The following is a 27,579-nucleotide window of genomic DNA, read 5'->3' as shown; positions in this document are numbered from 1 at the left end:
TATAAAGTAACTGAGAAAAAAACACAACCAAAAATCCCTCTGTTTGAAATTAAAGAACATGTAAAACAAGCACTTCGTGTTTGTTGTGGCTGTGTTACAGCTGCAATAGTACTTCACAGCAGCACTAGAGCAGCTTGGGGTTGGAGAGCCCCTTTTCCATTGTTTGAAGATGGGTTAGCATCCATTACTCGAATCCTCAAGTGAGCAAACTGAGAAGGGACAGGTGGTGAGTGAATTTCAGTGTACGTATTTGAGATTTTTTTTTTTTTGGTCAGAAAAGTAATCTGTACAGGAGTGAGACTGGTTCAGTACTGTATGTGGAAGTTACTATTCTTTGTAATCAGATACATGTCAACAAATTTAATTTACTAATTAGAAAATATGTGTATAAGCCAATGTTCAGGCATTTTAGAAAGAAGAGCAACTACCGAGCAAGGCTGCTTGCTCATGTGAAACCTAGCAGTTCTCTAGCTGTACTTCATTAAAGGCTGACAATGGGACACAATGCTAGTATAAATCATCTGTTACAGTTAGATAAATCGTGGGATTTATTGTTCAAACAGGGCAATGCTGGTCCTTTGACCATGTCCAATTAAGATTTCTTTATATTATGCTGACAGCTTCATGTATACTGAATCACTTTGTCTAATGGGTGTCAGTGCAAAAGTGACATTACTCATTGTGCTGTTACTAACTTTTATTTTGATTAGCTTCAGAGGACAAAGTAATTGCGCATTTCCACTACTCAAATCTGCTTAACTATAAAATTTGTTTGTTTTATTAATGGGTTGATTTTTTTTACTGGATAAATGTAGATTATTTTTTAAAATAACACAAGTTAAGAGCCAGCCAGAAGTCTCTTAAATGTAATATTTTAATAAGCATGCACTTGCACACTTCCAGAATGACTATATACCTGTCATTTACTCTGTCGTTTCCTGTGGCTTCGTTTCCTTCCACAGAACTGTTTTCACATTTGCATTTTGAAGAGGAAAACTTTAGAAAACTTTACTAAACTTCCATGTAGATCTTGTTTGCCTCCCAGTCCAGGCCCAAGTTTGTCCTGAAGCTTCTGTGTGAGTGAAAACTACAGAAAGGAACGCAGAGTCTACGAGCATGGAAACAAGGCTGCTTTTCCTTCAAGCAAACTTGAACTTTGGATCTTTCCTCTTACGATCTGTCATTATAAAATGGCCTTTTCCAGATGGCAAAACAAAAGAAGTTAAGAAAACAAATGAATTAAGAAGAATTAATTGAAACAGCGTATTACAAGTTGACATTATGCATCTGGCATTTCTGTTTATGTTTCTGCATCAGTACATTTTATTCTTATTTAATAAGTTCCTAATTTTGTGAATTTTTTTTTTCAAGATTTTGAAGTGCCTGTGAAGAACTGAAGAACAGCCTGTAGTAAAGTATTGTTCCCAGTTTAGCTGTACTTCATTTTTTTAATCAAATCTTTTTTTTTCGGTGGATAAACTCACAAGATTAGAAAAGCCTTTTGAACTCCCTCATGTTTGAGTTGGCAAAATTCCCACACACAATTATCCACACAAAACTACTTTTAGACGACCTTTATTAAGGCTGTACAAAGTCAAGCACTCGGAAGTTAGGAAATGGCAAAACCAAGTTTGTGCACTTAGTTTGGCCGCTTTGTGAGTATGTTGCAGTATCTGATCAAGCCTTCAGTACCGGGTCAAAGTGAGCAAAGGCTGCCCAGAAGTTGTCTAAAACTGCCCATCTTTGTGTGCCTGACCTTACAGAATCTTAATATGTATAATTAGGTTTTTAGAAGTTGAACTTTAAAAATGGCATCATGGTGTTGTGTGTGTCAGGACTGAATCCTTTAGGTTCTCTGCATGGACACCCGTTCTTGACCTAAGCAGGCGATGTGGGAAGTAACTGAGCTGAAGCAGCAATTTTTGTTTTCACATTTCACTGGGAGGCCACACAGAAGTGTGATTGGAGCCAGGAATTTTTGCTTCAGTTCTGAGCCCGAAAGAGAATTTCTGTGAAGGCTGCAGATTCTCCTGCCCAGTTTCTTTTCTGATCTATTCTGCCTGAGCTGTCAAATCTCACTCCCTTCCCTCCCCCAGCCCTTTGGTTCCATCCAAGTCATCCTTGTTCCTTCACTGCTCCTTGGCAAAGAAAGCGATGTTCAGCCGAGCGTCTTCAAATGGCTTTTTTTCTCTGCTGCCTGTTTATTTTCTGTGTCAGTCCCTTTCTCCTCATCGCCCTTCCAGTCTTGCTCTGCCCCGACTGCCTGTCCCGGACCTCGGGCCACGGGAGCTGCCTGGCAGAGCCCTCCCCGACACGGATGTCTGCTCTGGGCCCAGGTGCCTTTTCCCATCCTGGGTAACACTCACCTTTCTGCTTGCTCTTTGATCAATTTGTTCCTCCTTTCTCTTTGCTCTGTGTAGAGTTTGGAGCAGTGAGTCTTGTCAACCATCTCCTTTCTGTCTCCAGCTTTTCTCTGCTGTTTCAATGCAGCATACTTATTTATCGTAAATGACAGGCATTTGTATATTCAGTGTGGATTGTTTCGCAAATGAAGCACTAGTTCAATGCTGTTAATATATTCAGGTGTTTTAAAACATTTTTATGTGTTTTGTTTCAGTTTAAGAATTGGGAAATCTAGAATGCAAAATACATCCTAAGGTATTTTAAACGGGGGCATAAAGATGGCTAACTGGCAAAATAAGTTAATTGAGCTGTAAAGAGGAGATCAGACCCATGACTACGTCCGGCAAACTCAGCTCATGCTTTAAATTTTTGTGCCTGCTAGAGAAGCAGAAAATTGCAAAGGCAACTTGTCTGAGTAGCTTATGATATTAAAGAAGGTACAAAAGACTTTCATTCTCAGACTCAGTGTAGGAAGCTAGTAAATATATTCAGAGTGTTTGAAATTTATTTTTCTCTGTTTTTTGGAGTGGTTAAAAAACTTAAATTTTTGGGGTATTATATAAGAAGTGAATGGGGATGAGTTTTCCAAGACAGATGTGCCTGTTACCATTGACTTTCAGCTGGTACTAAGCTGCCAGTGCATGCTCACTTGGTTTTTCTTCATAGGTACAATAAAAAGATACATATTTATTTTACAGTTGAAAGGAACCCGGTAGTCAGTTCATTGTCTGTGTCCTAGACCTGTTTTTTCTAATGCAATGTTAGACATGAAACTTGAAGTTACTTCGTCTTGTCTTGCTTATGTCAGATGAAGATAAATGAATTGCAGAACTAGAAGTTGGAATCCTGATTACATTTGAGCTAGGCATACAGCCACGCAGACTGCTAATAAATGTAATTGGTGCTTCAAAAGGGCATAGCTGAGCAAATTTCTTATCAAGTCTGGTAGTGAAGAAGAAATTAGATGGAAAACTGAATTAGAATTGGCAGTTTTCTAAGTGGAAGGTATTAAATGACCAAAAACCCAATAATTTTGCAATCGAGAAGGGAGACAACTTTGGCTGACCGCCCATCTCCTGTTTCAGTGATGAAATGAAGGGAAAAATTAGATGTAAAGTAATATAAAACAAATAAGAAAGGGGGAAGCAGACAGCAATCAACTCAAAATGAGAGTTACGAAGTGTAGAAAATTAATAAGGAAAGCAATAGCCAAAGGAAAATACATGGGTTGGAGTGCTTGGAGAGGGTGATAAAGGGCAGAAGTTCAGAGTAAATCTGTGGTAGGATAAGGGCCGTTGCTAGATGCAGGTGGCAAAACTGCTAGTGATGATGGAAGAGAACTGGAAAGGTGATGTCATTCATTAGCAGTGCTTAATATTAAAAATTAACATTTCTAAATTCAGTAGGTCTAGAAACCTTGTGTCAGTATTTCTAAGGGAGCTGCCTGGGGCAGTCTCTGACCTGCTGAGAGGATGGCAAAGGAGGCAGGTCGGAGGGGTGTGGGGCTGAGCTACCTGCCACCCCCAGGGAAGGGATGCAAAAGGAGATGAGTGTGAATGAAGGAGCGCAATGTAAGTCGTTTTGTTCTGTGTTTTGTTTTTCAGTTTTCTTTGAGTGAACTGAGTCCATCTGGGCCCCTGCAAAGCTTGGTGTTTTCTGACAATCACACCTTTCAGAAGTGGTTGTTCAAAGAGAACCCTAATGAAATGGGGGAGGCTCAGAGAAGGGTCCTGCTGGGACCCAAGAGATTCAGTGGTTCCAAATCACTGCTGAAAATAGATCCAGAATCATTACTGATAAAATGTTAACATGACAAAAATACCCATACCCAGGACCAGAGTGAGTAACAGCTCCACGTGTTCCCAGTGCAGTCCCCAGGGTGAAAGACTAATGAATAAGAATGTGTTCTTGTTTTTAATTACTGTTAGCAGTAAGTGATTATACTTCTGTATGTCTCAGCTGTGAGAGTTGGGAATTTTGGATGCAATTTGGATATTTACATTTTAAAAGAGAAGCTGAGTAATTGGAATGGATGCAAAAAAAGATTCAAAAATTACTGGTGGAGTGTGAAAATGCCTTAGAGAGGGTGAGAGAGAGAACTCAGTTGGCTGAGTTTATCTACCAAAATTGAGAATGTCTTGATTACAGTGCACAAGTACCTTCACGGGGAGAAAATACTGAACACTGCAGCTCTCTGGTCTTAAAAAGAGCAACACAACAAGAATCACTGACTGGCAATCGGAGCCAGGCAAATTCGAATTGGAAAAAGGCACAAATTCTTAAGAGATAATAACTTGTGTAATTTAGGAATGTTTCTCCAAAAACTGTGAACAGAACAATAAAAGTTATGATATTTATGCAAATAGCTTTTTTCATGGCTTTTTTTTCTTTCAGAAGTATACTTAAAGGGGGGTCAGGGGAGCACAAAGAGGCTCCTGATGAGGCTTTCAGAGGGGAGTTCAGCCGGCACAGCCCACCCCTCGTGCGGAGTAGTGGAGCTGTGTCACCTCCGGAGCTGCTGCTGGAGGAGGTGGGAGCTTTCTCAAGTGCTTGTTGCATATGTTGTGGAAGTACGTGGTGGTGTCTTGTTAACTTGTTACATCATGTTAGTCCCATCACCACCTTGAAAGGATCTGTGGTCTTTCGAGTTTTTGCACCATGCAATAGTTGAATACTTGCTAAGTTTAATATATTTCCATACTGTGTAAATGAAAATAAAAAAGTATCCGCACACAAATCTCATTCTTGGGGGTAAATGTAGGGCAGGAATTGCCTTCCTCCTCCTCCACCCACCCAGAGACAGCACAAGGCTGTTCCCTGTTCTTGCCATGGACATCTCAGTCCTGCAGGAATATGTAGCTTTGCTGCTTTGAGCCACAGGAACCTTCCTGCTGCTGTGCATGACGGCTCTAGCACGGCGATGGGGAACTGCTCTGCTGAAGAAAACGTTCTGCCATGTGTATGAGGTGTAGCTGTGCCACCCCGAACCTGCCCTGATCCACAGCACCTCAGCTGGGACATCCCAAAGGAGATGCCACATTCTCCAAGATGCGCTTCCTGTTCTTCAAACATTTGCCCGTGGATCTCCAGGCAGTAGCAGGCAACAAAACACAACCACCCTTAGAAACCAGGAGGTACTTTGCCTGCTGAACTAACCCCTGGAGAAGTCTCCTTCTCCATTGATGGCAGAGGGTCCTGGAGGTGATGAAGCCTTTTGTGTATCATCTTAAAAGTATAACTATTGTGTGTGTGATTAATATTTGATCATGCCTGGAACATGCGAACATGCTGACAACGTTTATGTCAGAACTTTATGCATTTAATAAGCATCTCATTTGAATTATCAGTTAATGTACAGATCCCCCAAAAGTATTTTTATGTTATAAAACCCATAATTTAGCTAAGTACAAGCTGCAAGTTCGTAACTACAGCATTAAGATGGTAGCTATTGCATAGCTGGTTTAACAAAATTTCCTTTGTGAGTAAGATATATAGGCTTATTTGGAGAGGATTTAGCTACTGGGAGGACGGCTTCTCCAAGTAAGTTATATGCTTCTTAGCTGCAGCAGACAGGGAATATAATTTCTTAGTTTGTCCTTCGTGTCAGTAGAAATCAGTTTGACCTGACTGTGCTGTCTGATTCGAGTATCTCCTCAGCCCATTGTTCACTAGAGGCAGATTTATAAAACATCTTTACAGGAATGAGTCTGGAAGTGACATTTTCATTGAAAGGAGAGCTGGATTAACAACTGGTGTGCCAGGACACTTACTGAAAAGGAGACAGTGAAAATCCATGGCCTAAGAAGACTTGTAAGTGATGTTTTGCTTCACTCGGTGCAGGGCGAGTGGGAGTGGCGATTGCCTGGCAGTGCCTGTGGCTGCTGGGCGAGGCGGGCAGCGACCTGGGGCCACGGCTGACACGTACCGAGGCGCAGGCCAGTACTGCACTGGGAAAGCCAGAGTAATGCAGCAAGGGTGGTGTCTGCAGGTAGGGAATGCTGAAAGGTTGGAGCGGTTGTGCACAGAGCGTTTTCCTTTTACTGTATCTTCATTTATGACCAGGGTCAGGTATAACAGTCTGTCGAGGTAATGCTCTGTGAGGACTGCTTTTTGTATGTACCTAAGTGGAAGATTGTACGTTGCATCTTTGTGTGCGTACATACACACAAAAACTGCAGAAAATGTCTGTAAACTGAGAAAGGCACGATTAGCTGTGCCCTTATCAAGAACACTTGCTGACTGTTTATCGCTGCCTGACTCTGCAGATTAAATTTGCAAGAACAGCAATAAGGAGTATGATGGGAGGGAGCTTAACCTCAAAGAAACTCAGCAGCTGACACTTCGGATGTTTGAATTACATCTGAATCGAGCTCTTGATTAAATCTTAGCAATGTCAAAAGCTCAAAGCAGCAACTGTAATTGATGTTGCTCCCCCCCCCAATATTGCTAAATTATCTATTGCAATGTGCAGCGCATCCATGTCACTACATTAAATTTGTACGCAAAGAGGGGAGATTAGGCAATAAAGCCACGGGACAAACAGTATGTAGTCAGGCATATCTTCTTGTCTTAGTTCGCTGTTGCTGGGTGTTTTTAAAAAGTGTTTCCAAATCTGAGTAAAACTGATTCCAGATGTGCTCATTTGAAGGATATAAAAATCACACTAGCACCAAGACTATCTGAATTCTGTGCTGGACCTGAATAGATAACTAGTCCCATCTTAAAAACAGAAGTGCTATAAACAATAAAAAGGCCACAGGCAAAGGTTTTAGTGCTTCATTCCCATTAGCATCCTTGCTTCCCAAGTATTTCAGACTAACATAGTTAGAGAATTCCTCCGACGCTCCAGCACACTGAATCAGAGGTGCCTGGTACGACGTGGGTCGCTTGTCCGGCCTGTCGGGACTGGATCCGTCCGTGGGCCTTTCGCCAATGTAGAGCAGGCTGCGGTCTTTCGTGTCTTGCTCCGTTTTGAACAGTTCATACTCCGTGTGGGGCAGCCTGATGCCCAGAGCCAAACATCCATTTGTGGGTGTTATATCCTGCTCCACCCCAGCACTCCAGGAGCTTGTCAGCCCGCAGCTTCCAGGTTCGGAGGAGTTCAGCATCATCACCGTCACCTGGTCCATCGGTGTCACCCGAGCCTGGGTGACTTTAAAAGCCAGCTCGGTGCCACCTCTCACTTTGGAGGAGGGGATGCCTTGGGTGTAATGCCCAGATGCGTAGATGGTGAAAGTCGGCTGTTTGCAGAGTGGGTCAGAGTAGTGGTAGTAATAACCTTCCCAGGTGTGGTTGTTACCATGGAATATGAAGTACCTGGTAAGGAAAAGCACCGCGGGCCGCACCTCGCAGTGGGTGCTCACCCAGCTGCCGCTGAGCTGCATTGGCAGCTGAGCCCTGACGGGTAGTATGGGGGGGTGGTGCTCATCAGCTCTGTATATAATCCCACAGGCTGGGCAAGGATGCACATGGTGCTGCGGAAGACAAAAAATAACGTTTATGTAAACTGATAAGCAAAAAAGCCTTTCAGAATATTTAAAAAGCTCGGACTCCCACGCCAGGGCATTCAACGGCAATGAACTTGGCCCAAGACAGCCATGCAGATTAAGTGAGATAAAGCGCTGCCCTGGCTCTTTGCTATTCTGGTCCACTGGGAAGGACAGAGAGGTCTGTGCTCGGAGGCTGGGCTCTGCCCTGTGCCAGGGCCACTGAGGACAGGCTGCGGGCAGGAGGGCAGGACAAGGGCACAGCTGCTGTAAGGGCAGGGGATGCTCCCTCCGGCCATTCAGGTTGTTCCTCCCCAGGTTTTCCACTGCAAGCTGCTGCACACACCCATGGGTGAGGATGATGGGCGCTGGGAGATGTCAGCTGCACCGGCGCATTTCTGCACTGGTTCAGAAGAAACAACACGTTCTTTCTGGCAATCGAAAAGGCTGTGCAACCTCTGTGGCTGTACTGCACCGTGCTGCTGGCAGCCCCTCCAGGAGAGCCAAAAGCACCTTCTGCTCCCCCCTCGCCCCCTCCCTACAGCGGCGGTACAGAGCCCATGCCCACGGTCCCGCGGCTGCGTGTGCAGGTCGCCGTGGGGCAGGAGGTGAGGCGGTCAAGGGAGGGAGGCGGGGGTTTGCCAAGCAGCCGGCACGGGCACCGCACCGCAGACCGAGAAGAAAAGGACCTACTGCAAAACAAGGGCCTGACCTTTGCTTCTCTGCCTGTGCTTCATGCAGAGCTCTGAGTCAAACCAGTCCTGCAGCTGACCCAGTGCCAGGAGGGTTTTTTGTGTAGCTTGGAACTTTTTCTTATAGTCCATATATCACAACTGATTTATTTTTAAATAACCAGGGTTTGAATGTTGTATCGTATTCTAGAACACGAGCTAATCTTTACTGAACTGTCGTATGCAACAAGGTTAAACAACTCAGTAGTTAACTGTAGGGTGGGTAATTTACATGCAAGTTGATTGGAGTCTACTGTAATTTAGTCATTTTCAGCTTGCTTTACTGCTACTGTCACGTTAATGAGTGCTGACAGTACACAGTACATTATGGCTAAATAATCCCAGAAGTTGGCAAACATATATGCTCTCCTTAGACAGGAAATTCTTTGATAATGAAAGGTAATTTGGGGAGAATGGGTTTCTGTAAAACAGATATAAATTTAAGGGAAAAATAGTGGTATTTTCATAGAGGGTTAAAAAATAATTCCTAACATAGCTGTGTAACTCACTAGCACAGGCAAATGGATGTTTGTTCAGAAAAAAAAAAAGAAAAATCCTGTGCCCAATAAAATTATCACTATAGACATGGAGCCAAAATCTTACTTGCTTAAAACAGTCGTGTGAAGTTATTTCTAATGTATGGCAGCTTCTAATTATCGCCAAGTGGTGACATCATGTGCTGGTCCATTGGAGAGCTGTTAGCTGATTAATTACAGTGCTATATTCAGAGAGTGAATTTCAGTATCTTCAGGTTTGGTTTTAAATTAACTTTTAAAAGTGTTTATGTTTACCATCTGGTTTTGCTCATATATATGGTTTTGGCCCAAGATAACACAAGTTTAACCAATTTGAGAATGTTACTTTCAAGGGTGGGGGTGCTCTGTGTTTTTCAGAGTTCAGTTGGTATAGTTTGGGGTGTGGGGATATGTTGCCCCCCAAATATTTTTTTTCAGTTAATTCAGTTCTATCTGGTAAAGTTCAGAGTGTTTTTTTCACGCCATCTCACTGTTCAATCACTTCTGAATTGTTTAGCTATGATTCAGATAAAAATGTGCTTTCCTGGAAATAAACTAACGTGCTGCAAAATAAAATAAAACATAAAATAAAATATAAAGCAACCAAATCTCCTGCTCAGTTTTATTTATGTCAAAATGGAAGTTTGATTTCTGTGTACTAACATAATTGTATTCAGGGCAACTTCCTCTTCTAATGGCATTACACCGAGGACTAATGATTTAATGGCAGATGTTGCTTCCTCACTCCTCTCTCAACCTGGAGAACACGACAAAGAGCGAAAGCGAGGGGAGGAAGACAAACGACAGAGCAGGCAGTCTCTAATGACGTGCAGCCCGATGCTTTCACTGCCTTTGGTACAGGAAACTAGGAACCTGCATTTCCTAGGAAAACACAGAGCCAAAGAAAAGCCATTAACTCCAGGCCCAGGCCAACCCAGGCTTGTTTCTGATGCTGGTTTTGCTGAGCTTTCACCCACCCTGGTCCCGCTCTCTCGGTAAGGGAGAGGGTGAACCCCATGTGTGGTGGAGCACCCAGGCAGCACCCTGGGAACCCCCACCTCCAGTCTCGCAGCTCCTCACCCACGTGTCCTTAGGACAGAAGGGGGCTAAGTGCAGGCAGGCGGTATTTTAACAGGAAGGAAATAACAAATGCTTGGCAAAGCCCGTGAACCAATGAGGGGACCACGTAAAGGCATCGTCCTTACCACGGCGCTCTGCATAGGTCGCTGATAACCGGTCGGGCGGTAGTGGAGCCTTTCCACCCACTCCGTGTGAATGTCCCCCAGGTACAGCTCCTCCACCAGCCGGCTCCCGCTCTGCTGCGGCTGCAGCAAGGGCTGGTAATGCTTCTCCACCCGCACCAGGCTGAGCTCATGCATGGCAAAGCCCAAGGCGGCGGTGCAGTCGCGCTCGGTCTTGGCGCTCAGCAGTTCATAGAGGGCTCCGGGAGCCCAGGTGCGGCCCGGGGGCAGGAACCCGCTGCAGCCCTCGCCAGAGGTCTGGTTGATCCAGGAGGCCACCTCCCGCATGGCTTTCTGGCTGTGGAAAACGATGCCGACTTTGTGGAGGTGGTAGTCGGCCTCGGTGGCCCCGCGGGTGATCCAGGAGGCCTGGCGCAGCCGGAGCTTGCCCTTGATGACCAGCGAGTAGGAGGGGTCGCGGCAGGAGGGGTCCCAGTAGTAGAACTGGTAAGCCTTGAAGAGGCGGTTGGCGTAGAAGAGGTAGGATCGGGTGAGGAACTCAGGTCCCGGCCGCACCTCACACCTGGGGAGGAAGGCAGTCCTGAGCCACCCGCAGCACCCAGCCGGGGGTGCACAGGGTGAAATCCCTCCCCAGGGGCACCCGGGGTGTGGGAGGAGAGGGGTGAGCATGGGTGGGAGCAGCATCGTGGGCAACGGCCTCCCACACCTGGTGGCCACCCTTGGGTGATTTTAAGATCTGGGCATCTGCTACCAAAATGTGACAGCGCGGAATAGAGGATCTCGGGCTTTGTGCCACATGGCCAGGGAGCAGAGGAGTGCCAGGGGCAGGGGGTTCAGGGCTGCTCTGCCCTTTGGAGCCGGGTGTGCTCATCAGCTGCGCCCTAACGGGGGTGAGAGGCAAGAGGCTCTAAGGGCACCCAGGGGTGGGGGGCCCTCAGGCCTCCCTCCAGCCGGGGGTGGGTGTTTGGGGAGGGGTGGGAGAAGGGAACAGGCTTTTTGCAGCTCAGCTGCTTGCTTTCTCCGTGCCGCCAAGCCCAGCCGGGCAGCTCGGGGTGGGGGTTCGGGAGCAGTGCAGAGGGGCTGGAGGGGGGTGACTCGGGGGGGGGGTCTGGGGGTGAGTTCCCGGGGGGGTTGGGGTGCCTTACCCGGTGGAGACCCAGCGCCCCTCCAGGCGGGGCGGCAGCCGCGCCGCGATCCTGGCGCCGTCCTGCAGGTGGCGGAGCTGCTGCCGGCACCGCGGCTCCCAGCGCAGCGGCGGCTCCGCGGCCGCGCAGGCTGCGCGGGGTGGGGGGGAGAGAAAGGGGGGCGGGGGGGGAGGGCTGTCAGCACTCCACCCCCGCCAGCGGGTTTCGAGGGGGAGGGCAGGGGGGACCCCGCTAGGGGCCGGCACCGGCTGCGAGGGGGGTTACGCGCCCCGAGAGCTCCCCCGCGGAGAGCTGCGCTGCCAGGCCCGAAGGAACGAGGAGCGCGGCCGGGTACCCGCAGGGACAGCTCGGACCCTGCCCTGGGCTCGGCACCTGCGTGTCCTGACGGCTGCATCGACACCAAAAACACCACCAACGCCATTTCCAACTCCTCTGGCAGCATGAACTAGAGGAGCTGGCTAGAGGGGGAAACCCGCCGTGGGCAGGCTAAGCAGCAAACTCTGACTGAAGGATACAGCTTTTTTTATTTTACTGCTTTCCAACTTGAGTTTCATCTGAATCCAACTATTTTTTAGATGAAATCTTCAAATAAAACTGAGTGCTCTTTGTTCGTGTTCTCTCTTCTCTCTCAAGCTATTGTTGAAGCAGTAACTGAAACAGGGAATTACAGCATGGGAACATTAGACTCGCCTGTCGCCCGCCATAAGGACAGTAATTCTGTCACTTACCTCATTTCCCATAACAACGGATGTTATTGGCTTAGGGAATGTGTGAACACTCAGCTAAATCCTGAAGACCTTTGCATGCACACATATATATGTACATATATTCCTATATATTATTCACTCTTTACTTAAGCAAACGTCTGTTGCACTCATCGTGAGTTTGCTTCAGCAAGAAACTTGGGATTTACCTCTTCCTAACACCACGAAATGAGCTCTCAGTGAAGCTCCTCCTGAAACCCCACCGATTTTCTGCTTTCGTACAGCTGCCGGGTCTGGCAGAGCCCGGCCCCTCGGCCTGGCGGTGCTTGGCCCGGGCCAGGCCTGCCAGGGGTTACGAGCCCAGCCGGGGTTCGCTCGCTCTAGCTGTGCTTTACAATTTACCTAGTAGTGTGCTGGAAATTTTCAAGCCAACTTTTACTCACTACATACCAACAGTTAGGACACAGGTTGCTTTCCAGCCCGCCTATCAGCTGGAAAGAAAGATCTAACATTTATACCTTCCCACAGAGGGAGGATGCTAAATGTTTGCACACCCTGTGCCTCAGTCAAGGAGATCGAGATACAGAGTCACAACTGCTCGTCTTAGTCCCTGCGTGCCACATACATACTTCTCTATAACCTGAACCATCCAGTGATCTTTACAGGGAGATTGGCCTAAACCAGACCCTTCACTGGAAAGAGAAACCCAAACCATCTGGCTGCACGTGAGAGAAGTGACAAGTGAGATTGTGAAGCGCCCAAGCCCGGCTTGGAGAGTGCAATCACCCCCCTAACAAGAAGTGTTTGCAGATGAAGCTCGCGCATATGGATCTGCTGCAAAGCATGGGCAAGACGACGAGCTGCTCAGCAACGTCAGCAACATTCCCTGGCTCAGAGGCTCAGGATATAACACAAATATAAACACTCAGGGTGAGATTCACAGCTGGGGTCTACCAGGGAGGCTCCCCAGATTCCCATAGCCAATTTATTCTGAGACAGGAGCCTCTCATCCGTGGCATCAACACATCCTACACACACACAGAGGGTTAAATCCCAGTTACAAATCTTCTGCATCCAAGTTTGCCACAAATATAAGCCCTAGACCAAGTTAAATGGGAACTCGGTAATGAAACATCTGCTGTGCAATTCAGAGGCTCCTGAACATGTGGCAAAGCAGAGAGATTCCCACTCAAACAGTATTTCATTACTAATCTAGTAACATACAACTTAAGACATATGTCTGATGGACAAATTCAGTCACTTCACTATGGCACTGCCATTTGCAAAGGTTTTACATGTCACGGTAACAGGGTCCCTGAAGTGTATTTTGTAGATTTAAACACGCAAACCCTGAAACTACCACAAAGGGAATAAGCACATGGAAAATGAAGCCCCCAGCGAAGCAGGAGTGCAACAACAGAAGCAGCCTACCTACCCAAAGGCCAGTGAAACTGGCCTCGGATTTTCTGTTACCTCATTATGCACTGGAGTGCATAAACTAGCTGGAAAGACTCATTATTAGTGTTAGGGGCTCTTTTTTGGAGCAGACTCACAATTGTACTGTTTTTATCATCTTTAAGAGCTGGATGTGGTGCGCAGGCATAGCCAGCTCCTTCACAATTGCTTGCACTAGTGCTTCCTAAAAGAGCAGTTCCTTGAGTCTTCATGTGAAAATGGGAAAATACTGGATGACAAACCCCATCGCTATTAGTTAAACCTTTCATTTGGCAGCTACAGCATCCACACAGGCTGCCCCATGGGTGCCCATTTAGTAGGGCCCATCAGGAGTTGGGGCTCTGTGTCCTCATTCCAGTTCTGCCATGATTTTGCTCTGTGGCCTTAGGCAAATTTACTCCCGTGTGCTCCTTACTCCCAGGTCTTTTCTTACTCACTTGCAGAATATGCCAAATTTCATCTGACCATCAAGAGGCCTAATTACTGGCAAAGCTTTTGGAGACCCATCAGTACAAGGACAGGCCAAACTGAATTACACTTAAGACAAACATGAGATCATTATCCTAGAGAATACGGTAAACTAAAAAATAACTGTATTTTTATTAGAGAAAATGGACTATACAGGTCAGATTTGCTCTTGCTCATAACCACAGAAAGACTCTAGAGGTATCGGTGTAGTCTATAGCTATACTGAAATAACAGCACAGAATACAGCCCCATTCTCAGCTCGCTAACTGCGCACTTCGTGTGTTTATTGCAGCAGAAGCTTCAATATTTGACTGAACCCTTAGCGCTACTTTTGGCAGAAACACTAAAAGTCTACATTGTTTGAGAGCACAGACACTTTGGCAATGCAATCACTACGTTTTGACACATTCAATAGAAAAGGGAATTTTTATAATAAGGATCAAACTCCATGGGAAAAAAAGAAAAAGAAAAAGCCTCCAGAATGTAAATATTTGACATGATGGGAATTCCTAGGGATTTTGTCTTACTTAACTGTACACAAGACTCCAAGCTGGATGCATCCTCAAACCAAAAGCTATTGGCTTGTGTTCAAATTTTGTCGCTGCTTTTCTCTCTCAAATATGCCAGTCCAGCCCCACCAGATACACACATCCTTTCAAACTGGAAAAGTTCAGTTCCAGACCTAAAATCTGTAGTTAGGGCACATCCCTATTCCAAGAACAGCATAAAGTGGCTGTCACTCATATGTCACTCTGTTACTCAGCCTCCGGTGAAGCACATCAGAGCAGCTCCTATCTCCATCTTAAGAGAGACACAAATTAACTGCTTTATCGAGTTCTTGGGCATGAGGAAGGAATTATTCACAATTCATCTTCAAGACAAAAATACTCATTCATTGGAAAATCTAAAAAAATCCCCAACTGTGATCTCTTCCACTCACTCGTTATCCCGACTGTCTGTATCGATTAACCACAAGCGTTTCCAGAGAGCTCCTCAGTACGGCAGCTAGACAAAACAGTATCTTTTTCCAGCTTTCCGGTGTGTGCTGCATCCAAAGTACTGGCCCAAAGTCTCCGAGCAATGGGGCTGCACAAGCACTCAGGCACTTTGGAATGCCAGTAACTGGGAACGGCGGCCGATCACTGCAATCAGCAGAAACTGGATCAAACCTCAAGACAACAGCAGTGGCAAATACTGACAAACTATTCCATGCACTCATCTGTATAAGCGACTTTCAGAAAAATCAGACCCACAGCATTAAATGTTAGAAAGGCAGAACTGGAAATGCTCCGCAAAGTAAATTGTTGGTGAAATGAAGACGGAAGATTCCTAGGCAATGGCCAAGCCTGAAAATGAGAGCCTGCCAGTGGGGTTGTGCTACGTAACTGCTGAATGGTCCAGATTCAGACCCACTTCCCACTTTTAAAGGAAAAAAATACCAACCAGGAGAGAAATACTGTAATAGGCCTTGTTGGAAACAAATCTTGTTTGTGTTCCTCCAAGCAGATTGACTTCGGAAAAAAGCAAAGTTGAGTCACACATGTGTTTCCTTATAAATAGAAGAGAAAATGCATACATTACAGTTTGCACCAAATTAGTTACTGTAGATCAACTCTTCTCCAGAGCTAGATTGCTTAATCTGTTACATGTTATTGCTTCCTATGGCCAGAATTTATTATTCCCATTTATAATTCTAATGTTTCAGTTAGTCACCCATTCACAGGGATAAGATCAGTGCCTGAAGTCATGGAGCATTACACATTTCTTCATTTAGAGATGACATAAAACCTTTGATATTTTCTGAGGAATGTTCAGACTGGAATGACATGGACGATAAGAAACATATCGATATATTAGAGAATTATACTTATCCACACAGACTTTGTTAACAGAGCAAAATAGTGTTTCTTTAGCATTTTTCTCTCCTGAGAACACACAGAATGGATTTTGGGTTAGCCACTAAAGGAATAAGCATTCTTTTAAAAGCAAATGTTTGTGTTTAGCAAACCAATTTTTCTTGCATTTGTGTGGAGATTAAGTCAGTGGTGCTTTTAATTCACTCAGAATAAGGCATTCCCCAGAGAACAATACATTTTATATCATAATATTATAAAGTTATAAAACTTAAATATAACCCACTGGGGGTGGAAAACTGTATCATAGCAGAACTTTGCCTTTTGCCTATCTGCAAACTGAACCCAGTTCAGAATAGGACTTAAGCAAATGCTTAAGTCCAAATGGTTTCAGTGAAACTTAAGCATGTGCTTGAAATTAAGCCAGTGCATGAGCATTTTTCCTGATTAGTAATGCCTCCCTGATTTGAAGCCAGAATGTGGTCAAGTGGTTGAGGGAGGATGCCAGTGCTTTCACTGGAATACTGTTTGGCTTCTGGAAAAGTATTTCTATTATTCATCCTTTCTCTTATTTGTCTGTAAAACGGGTATAATTACATATAGCTGTTTCACCAGTCTGATGCTCAGTTCATGCTATTTGTAAAATGTTTCAAATTCACTAGACATTCCTCAGTTACTCTTTTAAGGATGGCACAATAAACATATTAGCTGTTAGCTATCATTGCAGAGCATCACCTTGAGTTTCCTGTGCGTAACAGTGCAGAATCATATACGAAATTCTGCAGATTCTAAGAGGCAACTCAGCTGACTCAAAATTCCCAACCAGCTCAGGATTTTAGTGAAATTTTCAAAACATACTTTTACCGCATACCTTCAACACATTGGCAAACAGGTTCAGACACCATATTCTATAGCTTTAGCCTAGCTTTATTTGGAGGCTGGGATCATTGCCTAATTTGTCTCATGTCCACAATTAAAATAGTGAGGCACTTGTGGTGAGTTGACTTGAGGTATTTAAGGCACTAGAGATGTAAATATTTTGCTCTTGGAATCATGGAATCATCTATTTCTCCTGTAAGTGTCATGTCCAGCGACAGATGACAAGACAGATGGGGTCTGTGGTAGGGAAGGGGAGAAGGTATTACCTCCTGCACCTCAAAGATCTTCTTCAGTATAAACTACATTTAAACAAAATGGCGTCTTAAAACTGCCCTCCCTGGCTGTTTACCCCAAAGAAGAAAACCAGGCCTAACACTGTAAATGGGATTGCAGGGCTTGATCCCAGTTTCACTGGAGTCTGTAAATAGGCACGATCCCATGACTGTACCAACACAGCACCAGCACCTATTCAGAAAATGCCCATTCCCATAAACTGACAGTAAACAGTCCATTCAGAGAACAAAGGGATTCAAAGGAGAAAGGGATACGGGATATTCTCAAATGGAGTGAACTAAGCAAGACATGTAAGAGTTGGCACAGAGGATGTACGATGACAAATAAAAGCACTAGAGGCGGATGTGAGTACATCTTCATAAGAGATCTCCTACAGTTAATGTTAATCAAAACACCACGCTTTTCAATGACACAACAGAGCTTTACTCATCACACACTTGCTCTCCTGACACTTTGTGTTTCTCTCTCCCACCCCCAGAAGATACTGTGCAGACTCAGAAAGAGCAGTTTTATGCTTTTCCCACAGCTAAATTGGTCAATGTCAAAAGATTTACTGGAGAACAGCTGAGCAATTCCATATAGCCAATGGCCCCAGTTGGCCCAACCACTGTGGTCAGCTCAGTGGGAACTGGCCCTTAGCTCAGAGCCCCATCCTGCTGCCAGCCCCGCACCGGGCAGCCTGGGGGGTCCGGGGAAGTGGACAAGAGTGCTGAGAATGGGGTCCTGCTGTGAGCCAAAATCAGAGAAATCACTACCTCCACACAAACCTACAGGGCAGTCTGGAGGAAGAGGGATGGTTAATCAGAAGAGGTAAGAACTAATGAGATAATTGCTACATACCTTTTTCAGCATCGGCAAGCACTGAAAAAAGCAAATGCGTTCAGGCTATGCTAACACATCATGACTTGTGTTAAACTCTGATCGGTATTGCCACATAAGTTTGGCACAGAGAAATATATAACCAAAACCCAAAAGAAACCAAAAGAAGAGCAATGCTAGCGATTTTTTCCTTGAACACTAGTGAAAGTTTAAATTTTAATTTGGTGAGATAGGTGAGACCATAGTGAGATGATCTCTAATCCTCTGGGTACCCAGACCGTGAGAGATTGCTAAGAACACATGGGGGAAAGCATTTATTTTCAAAAAATAAGTCAAATCAATTCAGTCCTAGGCTGAACAATATCATGACTCAGTTAAATCTAACTGACTCAGTTAAATTCTAACTGAATTTCATATTCATACCAAATGGGAAATATTGCATCTATCTTCCTTAATTTGGATGAGATGGAAACTCATTAGAAAATACAGCACACGGTTTTGAAATTAATGCCACACTGTCATTTTGAATGTATAGAGCACCCATGCAGTTTTTGGCAACTCCCTCGAAGCCCTGCACAGACACTTTATTAGTGGCTATCGCAGCCATTTTTAATAGTGATGGCTAAGCATATTTTTTCCTGGAGTGCTTTGAAGAGCGGAACCAGTAATCAGGCCATGGCTTGGCTATGAAATGCCAACCTCATTTTGAATGTCTAAATCACTCACATGGACCATGAGCGCAGAGAGGACCACCCACCACGTAATATTAACATAAATATAGCATTTACCCAAAGCAAAATGAGCAACTAGAACTGGCGGGAGTTGAGAGTAGAACAACAAAAAATGATTAGGGGGTGGGAGGGATTGAGTTACGAAGCAAGACTAAAAGAGCAGAGTACATGTAGCCTGACTGAGTGACGGCTGGGGCAAGATGGACATGATAACAGTCCATAAATATTCACAAAGCATAAACACCAAGGAAGGGAAGGAATTCCTTGCAGTGAATAAAGAGGTTCTGTTGGGAGTGAATGAAGAGAGGAAAAAATGTGGCTTATATATCAGGGTGAACTTCTTGAGGCACAATCTAGCAGGCAGAGGAAGTCCACTTGCTTGGCAGGATTTTGAGGGGCTGAACAAAAGCATCAGTACAGCAGGGAATAACCCACTCTTGGCAGGGAGTTGGTTGGATACTCTTGAGTGGCCTTTCAGTCTCCCACGACCGTGGAGCCATCCCAGTTCCCTGCTCCCACAAGAGACAGCTGCTGTCCTGTGTAAAGCACATTGTTCGCCTTCCTGCTCATCAAAATCACTGCCTGGCCTCCATGGGACTAGAAATAGGGGCTGGATATACAAAGGCATTTAGGTGCGTAAAGACATAAGCGACTGCAATAGGTACTAAACTGCTGGACACAGCTGGGAATCCCAGTAGGACTCTGCAATGTCAAGTAGTCACTGGTGAAAATCTAAATCCAGGAAATTAGATTATAAACCCACTAAAGCAAGAATGATCCTTTTGTTCTCTCCTTATTTAGCACCTAACACAACAGGATTCTTGGCACTGCTGCAAGGATACTGTTTATAGTAATAAAAATAGGATCTAATAGGATCTAATAGTCTGAGGCTACTTGGCTCCTGCGAAGCCAAGGATGAGAAGGGCATTCAAAAGCAATCATAGCGGAAGGTATCCTCAGAAAAAAAGCTCTGCAGAAAGGTGGTAAATTGATACACAGCCCACACCAGAAATACACACACATGTTTAACTTAGAATCACAAGTGACCACAGAAAAAGGTTACTTGTTCAGCTGAAGCACAGAATTAAAGTTACTTCTAACATGTGTTTTGGGGTCTGGGTGTGGTTTCTAGATAGCCTGAAATTTCAGTCTACTGTTTTGCCTGTCAACATAGCCAAGTTTTGATGTGTTCCAGTTCTCTTAAACACTGCCGACAGATGCTAAAATCAAAGTTGACATTCAACCTACACACTGCATAATCTAATAACGGGGCTTGCACTACTCAAAACTAACAAAACTTAGGAGCTTTCTGCAGCAAAACTTTGCTGTCATTTATAGTTTCATCTGTCTTTTCCAGGGAGTCTAACTGGGAAAAATGATTCTGTCTCTGAAAAAACTTCTCTGAAAAGCTTTAAAAATAACATGTCATTGTGTTTTTGTATCAACAGGGGAGAAGAGATACTTAAAAACCACAACCTGCCTGTGTCCAGCACTTGTGGATTTGGTAAGAGTGTGAACAAGGTGAATCCAATTGTCTCAGTGGGGAGCTTGGTGTATACCTTGATCTCAGAGTATGGGGTGACAGGGTGAAAGCCCTCTTCCAAGGATCTATGCCTTTGACTTAGACAAGGCCAAAATGTCACACGTTTGTCAGTGTTTCTTATTAACCCGGTAGAAACCATAGGGGACTTTTTCAGGGATCAACTGAAGGGACACACTCAAGTTTAAAGCATTATTTTAAAAACTGAATTCAAGCAAATCTCTTCAAACACTCAGTGGTGAGACTTCTCCTGTTGATTTATGTATCATCACACCAGTTGTAAGTCGAGAGCTGTTACTGCACTAATCCAAATGTCTATCTAACAGTGCCATAGGAGCTGAGCTTCGCTGTAGCATTCTCAGTTTCAGCTGAATTCAAACCGTGATGATTTAATAAGCTATTCACTGAAAATGAGAAAAACATCAGTATGAAAGACATGTTTATCACACCATCACCCCACTAAAACTCAAAATTAATGATGGATTTCAACCCTCTTATCACTTAACACTCTGGAGCTTTGGCATTTCAAATAGACTTCAGTTTCTTTCCTAATACAGAACTTTCCTAATTTTGCGTTTTAGAGCTTGAGACCTTTTAACTCCTTAAAGAAAAAACCCCACAGATTGTAGATTACCCCTCAGATCTTACACAATTTAGGTAGAGAAGGAGCTGTTCTATGAATCATATTTTCAGTTTCTGGCTGCACTAAGCCTACAGAAGGAGGGTTACACATTAAAATTCTCACATTCTCACTGTCAGTTTCTTCGTATTATTATATCTGAGATGCACCATCTTAAAATCATGAAGTTAGGAATTATCTTTTTTCATAGTTTATATTCCTCATTAAATAAATAAGAAAACCAAAGGAATTGCGTAACAGCATTGTATAGGTACTTCCTAATTTTGAGGTTGATTTTAGCAGTGATTGTAACTCATGCTCATATGAAAGCATTGTCTTTTTAGATGGCATATGCTATGTTGTGGGGAAACACAGGATCCCATTGAAAGCAAAATCTCTTTCCAGACTTTGTTCTGCCAGATGCAGCCTCCCCTAGCATTGGATTCCAGCTTTGGTTTTCTTCATAGCAATTTCTGGCTTTTGAAAATCTCCTTACTCAACAATTTGTGCTTGTGGGGAAAATATAGAAACCACAGGATATTTTTTTCACTTGTGCTTTTTTTACATCTTAGCCCTGTTTTTATCTATATCCATACACTTTGAAACATGGCTAACCTATAATTATGGAAAGAACAAATAGAGTCATCTCACACGATCCAGGATAATACATTAGTTGTTGATTTTTGGGCCAACTTGAGGAATAAAGAGTAAAAAACACCAACTTGGTAAAAATAAATCAGTTAAGTAAACACTGCCCAAACACATATTTGAACCAAAGACAATGATGTTAATTTAATAGTAAGTAAATATATATGCATGTGTAAATACACACACACATATCTATATTGAATGTACTACTATCATTTATGGGTTTCTCTTCCTAATCTCATAATTGAATGCAACTGCTGATCTTATCTTACCCCAACACTGTCATTTTTAAACTTAAAAATAAACATTCAAAGCAAGAATAGATCTTTTCTGTTAAAGCCATGTAGGAGAAGCTACACATGAAAAATATCAGCGTGGTGTTACTGGAATGTAAAGACTTTAATGAAAGCTTAGGTAAAACTCAGCAAGTCTCTGGGGACATTTCCAGGAATGAGTGATTCTTTGCTGGAGGAGACTCCAAAATCAGATTCAGTTACCTAACTAAAGTGCTTTTTCAGCTAATTATGCACTGGTGTCATGCTCAAGCTGATGCTCAGTTTTATGCAAAATACAGAATGCCAGTTTTGCTCACAGTGAAGTCACTGGCAAACCCAGCTTTGATTTTAATGAGTTCTGGATCCGGCTTAGTGATTTAAATGTATGTTTTAAGATCCAGCTTCTGTTCTTACTGAAATCAATGGAAATTTTCTCACTGACATCAGATGGAAGAAGCACAGGGTTTAAATTAGATTGGATTGAAATAAATTATATGAAGTTTTAAGAAAGAAGTATTCTAATTAGACTTAAGTAAGTAATCTTACATAATGCAATATAACAGATCTCTGAGCGGACCAACTTGAGCTAATAAAATATACGGAGAAAGAAAATACATATTTCTTAACCTGTTAAGCCTTATCTTTGGAGAACAACGTATGATAAAGACCCTGCACAAGGAGAACTGAAAAGTATCCCTACAGAAAGTACCTTGCTTAGGGATTTCTCTCTGTAGGTTCTCTCTGGTCCTTTACATTCAATACAAATAATGTCTGATAGCTGTTCCTACAGAATTCTGTTGCAATGATCACTAAACTAAGTCCTGAGCTGGAGGGGCAAGTCAGTGTAATATTTTGCTGCCCAAAACCTCAGATGAGTGAACCAAGTGGTAGAAGGGAAACAGGAGGAAACCCAGGTGTCTGGATTTCCAGTGTCCAGACTGCACGGGGACCTCAGGGGCACTTTCCCACCCCTCCTTTCACCTGCCCCTTCAGTTCAGGGGTGCACAGTCTCAACCAAGGGTCTCTCCCTTGCATTTCCTTAGAAAATACTCTGTCCAAGGATGGAAGAGCCTCCCTCAGGCTCTGCTGCTTGTCGTAAACAGAAATCATTTTGACTTTTTTCACAGCACAGTTGTCTTTGTTCTCCCATATGGTCTCTTAAGCCAGAACCTTTTCTTCTGAAGCTGCTCCAAGAACTGCGGGGCTGAAAGACGCCTTTCTGAAAGGGAGCCGCAAAGATGCAGCCTGCGCTGCTCTGAGGGTCTGCACAGCCGGGGCCGGGCGGCACGTCCCCGGAGCAGGAGACTACTTGTGAAAAGTTGTCCCTTTGCTGGGGCAGGTGCTGGATCCTGACAGAGATAATTCCCAATCCCTAGTGAAACACCACTGAGAATCACCTCTGAGCCCTTCCTGCATCTAAACTCAGCTCAAGCGCTCACCGTGCTCTGCGCTCCAGACAGGAGCAAGCTGCAGCGGCACAGAGGGGGAAGCCCGGCGGGGTTTCGGGGGTGGAGGGGGGACGGGACAGCGACCCCCACCACTCTGGGAGCCTCGGGTGGGAGGCAGAGGCTGAGCCCCAGCTCAGCACCGCACCTCCAGTCCTTCTGGCATCTCCACACGCCGCTCGGAGCGGGGGGACGGGAAAGGCTTGAGGGAAGCCCCTCGGGGGGGAGTGCTGTCCCCCACTTCCCCGGCCCCACAGCTCGGCAGCATCCCCGGGGCTCCGGGCTCCCTCCGGGGCTCTCCCCGCCCGTCCCCTCCCCAGGGAAACGGCGGCAGACGGTGCAGGGCACCGCGGAGCGCGATGGTCAGGCTCCTCCGCGGACTCTCCGGCCGGACACCGCGGGTGCGCCCGGCGGGGAAACCCTTCCCGGACCGGGCGGCATCCGAGCGGAGCTGCGGGAGCCCGGTGCCTCCTGCCCCGCCGCCAGCACGGCCCGGGGCGGCAGGGACAGCCCGGGGGACCCCCGACCCCGAGCCGGCCCCACGGAGACCCGCCTTGCAACTTCCTTGCGCCCTCCTTGCAATCTTCTCGCACCCTCTTCGCCCACTCCTTGCAGACCTCTTGCACCCTCCTTACTATTTCTTTGCACGCTCTTCGCACATTTCTCGCACTCTCCTTGCATACTTCTTGCACACTCCTTGCTACTTCTTTGCACCCTCCTTGCTATTTCTTTGCACCCTCCTTGCTACTTCTTTGCACCCTCCTTGCTACTTCTTTGCACTCTCCGTACGATCCCCTTACACCCTAATTCCTTACACCCTCCTAGCAATCTCCTGCCCCGTCCTGCCCCTTCGCAGCGCCCGGGGCGAGAGGGAGGTGGCGGGGAGCCCCCCAAAGGGACGACCCCGACTCCGGCACCCGCTCCCCGTCCCCTCCACCCGCCCCAGAGTGGCAGCGACCGCCGGTGCCACCTACCTACGAGCAGCCCGGCGAGCCACCAGCACCGGACCATGGTGGCCGCTCTGTTTCCTCGCCGAGCCGGCGGCAGGAGAAGCGCGATCGCCGCCGGTGCCCGCGGAGCTCAGCGGGGCGCGGCGCCCGGCGGCGCAGCCATGGGCCGCCTCCGGCGCTCCGGTGCCCGCGGCGGCGGGACCCCGGCTTCAGCCCGCCGGCGGGAGGCTGAGCGCGGCGGGGCAGGCTCCGGAGCGCTCGTCCTGCTCAGCCCCAAGCCTCGCGAAGGGGCCGGGGGGGGTGTGGTGTGGTGTGGGGGGGGTGTGTGTGTGTGTGTGAAATACGTATTTTTAAAAAAACCCACCACAACCCACCCCGCCTTCGCTGTGGAGCGCGTCCCCCCGGCTGCTGATAGCTTTAATGGAGCTTGGCAGCCACAGGTTCAAGTTGCCAGAAGAGGTGGAGACTCCGCCGCCTGCGCCCCACATGCGGCCGCGCATCGCACACGCGGGGGAGGAGGAGGAGGAGGAAGAAGGCGGCTGCCCCGCCGGCCGACCGCGGCCGGCACCCCTGCCTCGGGGACCGGCACTTTCCCCTCAGGAACCGCCACTTCTCCCTCAGGGACCGGCCCCGACGGCCGCCCTGGCCATGGGGCGCCATGACTGCGGCGGCTGCTCTGGGGGCCTCAGGGCCCCCCGCGGCGGGCCAAGGCGGGTGTCACCCCTGCCTCACCCCCACCTGAGGCCGTGGGGCTGCCCCGGCTCCCCCGAGGCCGCGGAGGCCGTTGTGGGGGCTCAGGCCAACTCTCCTCAGTGTGGCGCTGCGAGCGGATCATCCCTGTCACCCCCAGGCCTGGCCCTCGCGCCCACCACGGGCCATGGCTCCCTCAGACCTGTCAGCCCTCCTTTATCTGCAGCCTCGGCCGCTGGGGCCATCAGGAGAAACCAGTGTGTCCCCTGAAGAGCCCTAAAGCCTTTAAAAACCCTCTCAATGTGCCACGCTGAAAAAATACAGGATCCTTTGAAGGCGACCCCCAAGTCCCTACCTCAGGCGGCGCTCGCCCTGGGCCTCTGCGCTGATGCCGGCCAATTCCCTTTCCATTACCCACACGAAGACTGCGGGACCATGGCTGATGAAGGGCTGATAACCAGCTCTTGGCACGAAGGTAAGCACAAATCTGAATTTAGACGTGTCTAGGACAAAACAACATTTCTCCTTGTCTATGTTGATGATTAGCAATGAACCTGTTCACTGCCCTTAAACACAGTAAAACGACATGGGTCCGATAACGTGCAGGCTCAGCTGTCTATGGAAGCAGTGAGGGGAAGAGGCCGAGCCACAATGGCTCTGATAATCTGACACTCACGCTGGTGTCGGCACTAAAGGTGGAGGTTTAGTGCCTTTTTTCAGACTGAAAAATGAGGTTCATTTTTTGCAAATGAGTCAAAGAAATCAACATACACGTATGGCCCCAGCAGAACCCCAGGACCCTGCAAACTCACTTTTCCTAGCAAAACTGGCTGTTTCACTAGCTAAAGGGAAACTTGAGGGGGAAAAATGCTAGTCCCCAACCAAGTTCACAGCACTAATCCAGTTGATTGCAATGAGGAGAAGTTGAGGCCTGATTCTGCAGTCACATATTTGCTGAACAGAGGCTTCAGCACGCTGGGGTGAGATCGCAGTGCAGTGGGTTTATTACTTTGTCAAAAATAATGCATAACATCTTTAATGTGAAGTGGGACAAACTTATCTGTCATGGGTGCATAAAGAATTAAAGTTTAATGATACTTGCCAAGATAAAAATAACAAAGTCCATTTGTAATGCAGGCACTCCTTTTTCTAGCTGATGTTTTTATCTCTTTTTGTTTCTCAAATTCCCCGAACCAGTCATTCTCGGTAAACGTCCAAACCACTGTGGTTTTATTATATTTACAAATACATAAATTATCAAATGCATAGGCAAAAAATTTGTCCTTTATATTGATGCTAGAGAGAAAGGAATAATTTTGCAAGCAGTTACCTTTACAAGCAGGACATATTCTGTTCAGACATAGTCAACTGAAACCCAGAAAAATGATGGTACAGGGAATCTTCTGCTGTAAGAAACTTTGATTTTGGCTGTGCACTTCTCATATGGCACTTCCAATCTCTGATGCTAATCTCCTTCATTTCTTTTGGAGTATTTTAAGACCATTTGTTTGAGTGAGGGAATAAAACCAAAGCAGAGTCGTTTTTACACAGGTGTTTGAAAATTTTAGTAATCATATGTAAGCTATCATGAGCTTTTATCATATATCAGACTAACAGGGCATAGCGATAGATTTCATTCATACGGGCTCTTTCATCCCTGCAGCTCCCAAGAGACCTTATCAAAGTAACCAAGTCATAAGCACTTTTTCTTTGGAAGAATTCCCCCTGCCACCATTGTGTTGCAGAGCTGCCTGAGCAGAGCAATGCAGCTGTTTTGCGGCGTGCTGCCCTGGGAGGATGAGAAGAGTGCCACAGCCTGTTAGAAATACCGGGAGGATTTAGACAGGCGATCGAGTCTTCCAACCTGGAAGTCTGCCAGGACATCAGGCTTAAATTCTCAACTCGTGTAAAAATTGCTGGGTAATCTTTAGCTCCTGCAGAGGACCAGCAATGTAAAAATGCCTATAATTTTTATTATCAAATAATTACAGACTACCTGCTGGGCAAAGCACGTGGAGGGAGACAAATGATTACAAATAGCCTGTAATTCCAGCAGAACTATGTGGCCTGATTTACGCATTCAAAGTGAATAGAAGTTGTTCCTGTTCTGATTCAGGAGAACTTTACTCACGGTGCTGTAAATACTAACACAGCTGCAGGGTAACTGGGAACCAGACCAAGGTGTTTTTACATTAGCTATGCTTCGCTTGCCTGGCACCTTGTGTAATATTCATTCCTGTGCAAAACAGGTACAGAATATTTGAACTCAGAATCATGCACTCTTGTCAGCAATACAGGGCAATGAGTTGCCTAGTCCCTGAAGGCCAAATATTTTCTCTTCCTCTTGCCAGACTAGCAAGGATAGTCAACCACACATGAAGGCAGCAGGCCAGGAAACCAAAGATTAATAAGCCAACAGCTCTGAAAGTACTGTTTGTCTGAAGAAAGGGATCCTCTGAGTAGATACTCTTGTCCCCAAAAAGCCATGTCCATAAGCCGTAGCAACTCTGCTTTGAAGTTCAGTCTCTAAGACTGAACCAAGGAATATAATGTTTGCAGAGCTGAAAATACAGGGTGAGCTGAAAGTGCTGAGTATGTGCATTTACAACTAATGTTTACCCTGTAGAACCACTTGCACTCTATTTCAGTTTCAGGGGTGTATTTTATGGGGCTATGGGAATTAATATGCCCCAACAGCTTTCAAGGATAGCTTATATATTTAGGCAC

General features: G+C 45.9%; 1 protein-coding gene across 1 annotated transcript; it reads right to left on the bottom strand.

Moving 5' to 3' along the window:
* Positions 1-6,729: 6,729 nt before the first annotated feature.
* Positions 6,730-24,634, bottom strand: APCDD1L (APC down-regulated 1 like). The gene is made up of 4 exons (XM_074843491.1): positions 24,187-24,634; positions 11,483-11,612; positions 10,341-10,899; positions 6,730-7,877 (listed from the first exon to the last, which is right to left on the bottom strand). Exons 1-4 carry the CDS (start codon positions 24,221-24,223, stop codon positions 7,113-7,115), a joined length of 1,491 nt encoding a protein of 496 aa, XP_074699592.1. The 5' UTR covers positions 24,224-24,634; the 3' UTR covers positions 6,730-7,112.
* Between the last annotated feature and the right edge of the window lie 2,945 nt (positions 24,635-27,579).

This window comes from Strix aluco, chromosome 17 (assembly GCF_031877795.1).
Source record: "Strix aluco isolate bStrAlu1 chromosome 17, bStrAlu1.hap1, whole genome shotgun sequence".
Taxonomy (NCBI): domain Eukaryota; kingdom Metazoa; phylum Chordata; class Aves; order Strigiformes; family Strigidae; genus Strix; species Strix aluco.
The sequence above is the reverse complement of the archived record's forward strand: the minus strand, read 5'-3'. Positions and strand labels throughout refer to the sequence as shown.